The sequence below is a fragment of the Artemia sp. Qi Xiang Cuo genome, chromosome 2, assembly GCF_049724085.1.
Source record: "Artemia sp. Qi Xiang Cuo chromosome 2, ASM4972408v1, whole genome shotgun sequence".
Classification (NCBI taxonomy): Eukaryota; Metazoa; Arthropoda; class Branchiopoda; order Anostraca; family Artemiidae; genus Artemia; species Artemia sp. Qi Xiang Cuo.
Genome location: NC_142795.1, coordinates 74,136,700 through 74,142,868, shown reverse-complemented (window position 1 = coordinate 74,142,868; position 6,169 = coordinate 74,136,700). Strand labels below are relative to the sequence as shown.

At 36.2% G+C, this 6,169-nt stretch overlaps 1 protein-coding gene across 1 annotated transcript in view; it reads left to right on the top strand.

Moving 5' to 3' along the window:
* Positions 1-589: 589 nt before the first annotated feature.
* Positions 590-6,169, top strand: part of LOC148955605 (caspase-2-like) — a 183,264-nt gene continuing 177,684 nt past the window's right edge. Inside the window, exons 1-2 of the mRNA XM_089107756.1 lie at positions 590-661; positions 3,026-3,205. Of these exons, the coding sequence (XP_088963882.1) occupies positions 590-661; positions 3,026-3,205 (252 nt within the window). The remainder of the gene's footprint in view (positions 662-3,025; positions 3,206-6,169) is intronic.

The window sequence follows — 6,169 nt, the reverse complement described above, 5'->3', positions numbered from 1 at the left end:
CGAGCCTGAGAAAATTTACTCGATTTTTTAAAGAGGGGGAAACATCCCCTACAAGTGAAAGAATTTTAATGAAAATCACACCGTCAGATTCAGCGTATCAGAAAACCCTATTACATAGGTTTCAAGCTCATATCTGCAAAAATCTGCAACTTTGTATTTTTTGCCAGAAGAAAAATATACGAATATAGAAGTTAGTTACGTAAGTTAATTTGTAAAGACATCTATTTAGCAAAAGAAAAGTAAAATTTTTATGCAAATAAAAGCTGCATTAACTAAAAAACGATCAGAAATTAAATAAAAAAAATAAGTTTTTTAAACTGAAAGTAAGGAGCGACATTAAAACTTAAAACGAACAGAAATTATTCCGTATATGAAAGGGGCTGTCCCCTCCTCGACGCCTCGCTCTTTAAGCTAAAGTTTAACTCTGTCTCACAAATTTATTTTTTAAAACAATAAAAAAATTTAGCGTAAAGAGCGAGGCGTTGAGGAAGGGACAGCCCCTTTCATATACGGAATAATTTCTGTTCGTTTTAAGTTTTAATGTCGGTCCTTACTTTCAGTTTAAATAACTTGTTTTTTTTATTTAATCATGGACAAGACTGGTAGAAAAGATCGATGTTGTACCCTGTATCTTCGAGCTTTTGCTGTTAATTGGTTCACGGTTTGGCAACACTTGCTTTAAGGGGGATGAAGAAGTGAGAGCTCTTATGGAAAAGGTGAACTAAATTTGTTGGGAAGGCCAATAGAGAATTCCTTGAATTCAAGGAAGCAACGTAAAGATGGGGTTAGCTGTTGCAGTTGAATTGTCAAATTGGTTTCCTATGAAATATTTAATAAGAAAATCTACTGCTCAATAAGCCTCTTTACGAAGGCGCGACGGAATAACAAATAAGTTTGTCAGGGTGCATACCTGAGTTTGCTTGGTTACTTTTGCTAGAAGTTTGTTGGTGTTATAAACTAGATTATCAGCTTTCTTGTCTAAAAGAGCTTATGTAATACATTCATTTGTTAACCTACTCAGGTAAATGCAAGACCCAACTCAGGTCACCAGTGAATGGCTTGGGTGAGATCTTTTTTGTAAAGCCTCTAGTGCTGGGTGTGTCTAATGGAAAATAAGGTAAACAGCAGAATAAAAAAAATTCCTCAGTGCATGCGTCAGTTTATTTCTTATTGTTTTATTTAATTACCTTAAAAGCATACAAACTTAACCCCCCACAGGGATCCGAGTTTATCAATAATAATTCAAAAGGTGAAATTTGCCTTTTTGGTCAAAAGTCGGCTTTGTATGTGTCCTGGGTAAATTCAAAACCAGGCATTGAAGTATGAGGTCAGAATTGTACTGTCTAGTACCGTTACGAAATTGAAAGAGACATACGCTACTTTTAACAGAAGAGGATTATCACATGGACCTATAACATAGAAACATGGCATTTGTCCCCATTTTTGTCAAGGAAATAGGAGACGTACACAATAAAATAAAATAATTTTGAATTTACTTCTATTGCTTGAATTTAATTTAGGCTACTGAAAAGAGCATAAAACGTTGGCTTAGAATATGTTCCTTTTATCTCCATTTCCCTCATGTTCGTTTCTTGGCTCTCCTGAAAAGCTATAAAAATGTTGTATGTCGCCCTTCTAATTATCACAGCCAAGTTCGCAAAGTTGGGTATAGTATGATATAACAATAATAATACATCTCCTCACAATAGTTATAATAGTGAAAATTAGCTCGGTTAACAGAAAACACCAACAACAAAAAACGTATAAAACAAAGAAAGAAAGAGATACTGGAATGGTATGCATGCTCTTATTCTACGAATGTTGCATAGCATAATCAGAGCTCTTTTATGTCGGAGGTTTACGCCACTGATAGGTGTTGCGTAAACTAAACGATAGGCTACATAAATCAATAAAACACAGAATCCACGGCTTAGCTTTATTTTTTAATTTTGTACTAATCTTCGCAACAAAAGTCAGTGTTTCAACACAAGCTATTTCAAGATAAGTGAGCATTAGTGATGAATAAATATTTCCCACCCTCATTTGAAGAAATAAAAGTTTCTCTACTATTCCTGAAGATATGTTCTTTATTCCTGATTCCCTAAAGTACCTATATTTAAAATAAGTGTCTATAAGAGGAATGGTTTACCCGTGAAACAGAGTAATCTCAACATAAAATATAAATGCCTTCTAAAAGTGGGAACCCGATTTCAAGTTAAGCTAAAAAACTGACAAAAATAAAATTTATTTAGTGAAGCAAAAATGATATTTTAGCTTTAGAGGTCTTAGTGAGGTGGTAGTTCCACTCTCATGTGTGATAATTTTTAATTCGTTACACAGATTAATTGGTTATGTACGTTTTAGGTTTTATTTAATCATTCTTACTAATTTCAATTTTTAATAAGCTGGTCTTTTCTTAAGACTTTGTTTTCTCTTGTTTTAGTTTTGATGGTTCTTTTCTATTTTTTTTTATTTTTTAACCCGTTTTTAATTTAGTTAAAAAGAAATGACAATGTACTATAGAGTTGTGGCTGCAAAAACAGTAAACAGTACCTTTGACATTATAACTGTGCTAACAGTGCTAAGACATTATCACTGGATCAATCCAAATTTTGATCGAAAACAAACAGTAATAATATGACATATGTTCTCTAAACCTAACTACTGCTTTGAATACCTCTTTCTTCCTTTAAATTCGAGCATCCAAGAACTATGTGTCTATTCTTGGAGGCTTAGGGGTCAACAGCACAAACGAAGAGTCTTTAGATCTTTGCTTATAAGTATATTCGATCAAAATTACTAAAAAAAAAAAATTCACCCCATTAATATTTTTCTATACATGGAATGCTATACAGTTGTTTAAATAGAAAGGGGACCATGTATTAATCATATACATCATCTCATTGAAAACTAAGGTCTAAGAGCAAGACATTAAATGAAGAAACAATAAACAAATTTTTTTTTGTTTTATGCATGCATGAGGTTGCACAAAAAGATTCGTTGAATCCTTTAATTTCTTTTACAGACGGAAGAGTACTACCCAGTTATCTTAACGAGGAAAAGAGGTCATGCACTCATCATTAATATTAATTACTTTGAAAAATCTATACCAAGAACTGGTTCGGAAAACGATGTTTTGAATTTGAAGACGCTCTTTGAGAAGCTGAACTTTATCGTAACAGTGAAGAGGGACCTCAACGCCGATGTAAGAGATTCTTATTGGATTCTACTGGGCATTTCAGCCTATTTGACTCTTTGTTGCTCGTAATGTCTAATATGTTGAAAATTTACGGGAAACATTACTGTTCATACCATCAAACTTAAAAAAAAAACCTTTACAATTAAATATCTAAGCCTTGGCAAAAAACTAAAGAAAATACACATAAATCTCGGGCAGTTGTAAAAATTACAAAGACTAGATATCGAAAAAGAAATCGGGAGGTTTTTCTGTAATAAAAACGTTCCCAAAATAATGGGGAAAATGAATTTTTAAAATTATTGAGCCACTAATTTTTTCGATCGCTCATTCTTGTAATTGGTAGGGAGATATAAGCCAGTGATGAGAGTAGTATCTGTTTGGATGACTAGATGAGTGATTGTAGCTATGAAGCCATACAGCTCTGACAATGCTTCTCAGACAACTGGACGGTCTACCATAGTTTTTTTGTGCACTAAGTGCCAAGGGCAAAATTTAATTGGTCTTTAGTTACATTCTTCCAAATATACTTTTTCGTACGCATTGCACCAAAATTTGGAGGAAAATCTTCGATAAAAAAATACCTTCTGATCATATTAGTAGAGATGCCTCATGAGCTCGTGTCAGCACACCATATATGGGCATAGAGTCATTAGGGAGAATGATTGCGTAATCGGTCAATGACCTCTTTCTCCAGGTGTGTTTTTGGCACGCTCTTAGCGAATGTCAATGTTGTTATTGTTTCCGAGCCAAATGTCAAGGTCAATGTTGTTGTTGTTTCCGAGCCAGATGTTATGAGGTTCCCGGAAACAGTTAATTAATGTCTGACAGATGACGTCAAGTTAATTAATGTCCTTGCATTTCCAAAGAGAATGACTCGAGACGAGTTTCAAGAAAAACGCGATTGAAGTTTGAAACGCGATATCTTTTTTATTTAATGACGAAACCGGGATTTTTTTTATCTCGACTGTAGTCGCACTCAAGGGCTACAACCTGGTTGAAATTTCGTTCACCTGGAGCAACTGGATATTGAGATATTGCTTGTTGAAAAACAGATACGACAAAAAGCTCGCGGAAATTTCTTTTTACGGAAAACCACTACGACAATTTTGCTCTGAAAACTAGCAGCGTAAATGTCTTATCTCTTAGGAACTCAGTTTTGCAAGCTTTAAATTTTAATCAATTTCGAATATAAAAGCATAAGAAAAACTCAGCACTACTTCGGGTACAAAGAAACATCGTTCCAACGAAACTGGACCTACTTTTTTATGTTTTATCGAAAAATGCTTTGTAGTATGCTTGGTCCTCCAGCGGCATGAACTTTAGGAGGCTTTTCACGTCCTTGATCTTTTCCTCAGGCAAGGAAGAGAGCCTAGGGAGTGGGCCTGGCTCAAGTAACTCCTCAATCACAGTAACTTTGGAGACTCCCCTTCCTTTTTTAACTACTGCAGCCTCGGGTGCAATCTTCACCAGTTCATGTGAGGCAGAGCCAAAATTCTCCTTGTAATACACTCTTTTGTGCTCAGTTGAAACAAATCTCAGTTCCTTGACTTTTGTGAAGGGAACTTTCGAATATCCTTTGTATTCTTTGGAGCAGCTCTGAAAATCTAAGAAGTCAGATCTTTTCATTTGGATCACAATGTACGGTTCCTTTTTCCTAGCTTTAATCATAAGTCGAGTGAGGGTCAGAGGTGAATGAATTTCCAATTTAGCAAAGTAATGTTCGATGGCACTATGGACAGCGTCCACTTCTTGGATCGATGAGTGTCCTGGCTCGCAAAACTTCATTGTAATGGACTGAACATGGGGGAGCTTTTTCAAAGTATCCTGCATTTGGTAGCTCATGATACTGTTCCTATTTTGCGGGACACAGGAGTCAGACCACGTTATAAGCTCTTTGATATTTGGATGCCCTGAAAAGACTTTTGACAATATAGCCGCCACTGCACTTGCAATGTCATTTCCGGTCCGCCCTCCAATCAACTCAGACCAGAGAGCACAATAGATCTCCTTTTTCGTCTGTTTACTTGGATCTGGTTCAGCACTGTCCTTGTAATGCAGCACAGCAGTCAAGTTATAAGTATTGATCTTTCTTTTGTAAAAGAAACAAGATGCGTTCCCTCTTGGCAATGCAAATACATTTTCCAGATCAAAACAGAGGACTGGCTTGGTAAGCAATCTATCCATATCTCTTTCTACTTTGGTTTCTGCTTTTGACCTTTTATGATTTTCAAAAATAGCTCGTTTTTCGTCAGATACCGTAGTTCCATTCCTGCGTGCAACATCAAATTCTTCGCACAAATCACACCGGTCATTTTTTGGTGTGTGGAACGACAAGTTAAATTCCGTATTGAACACTTTCCTGTATACAGTTTCTGAGGCACTCTTGCGGCCCTCATCTTCGCACTTTTCACAATATAAGCTATACATCCGAGCCATGTTCAAGTTAGACTCCAAATATTGTTTGGAAGTCTCAGCCCTTCGATAGTGGGACTCGATCTTTGGAAAGGAGTTAATGTGGTTACGTATGAAGTTCATGTCTTCCTCTGATGTTTTGTTTTTGGCGATCTTCTTCCTTGGAGGCGTGGGCGTTCCGCAGGTATTCTTCTGCTCGTGAGCGTAGTGCACTCTCCTCTCGGTTATGTCGAACGTTGTCAGATAAAAAGATCTGCAAACCTGCCTTTCTTTTCCGTTGATGACAACAAAATACTGGTAGGTGTTTTTCCTCCTTGTCACTTGTTTTTTGTTTTTCTTCTTAGGCAGGCACTTTGTGGTTTTCAGATAAAACATTTTCTTCATTTCAGCAGACAATTTCCAGAAATTATCAAAAGCATTCTGTCTTTTTTCGGGTGGGATTTTGTGACATTCGTAGAAGCAATCTTCAGTACACTTTGAAGGCTGCACAGAACGGACTCTGCTATGCGTTTTCTTAGTCTTGGGGTTAACGTAGGCAGTCCCATCATTATTTGCTGT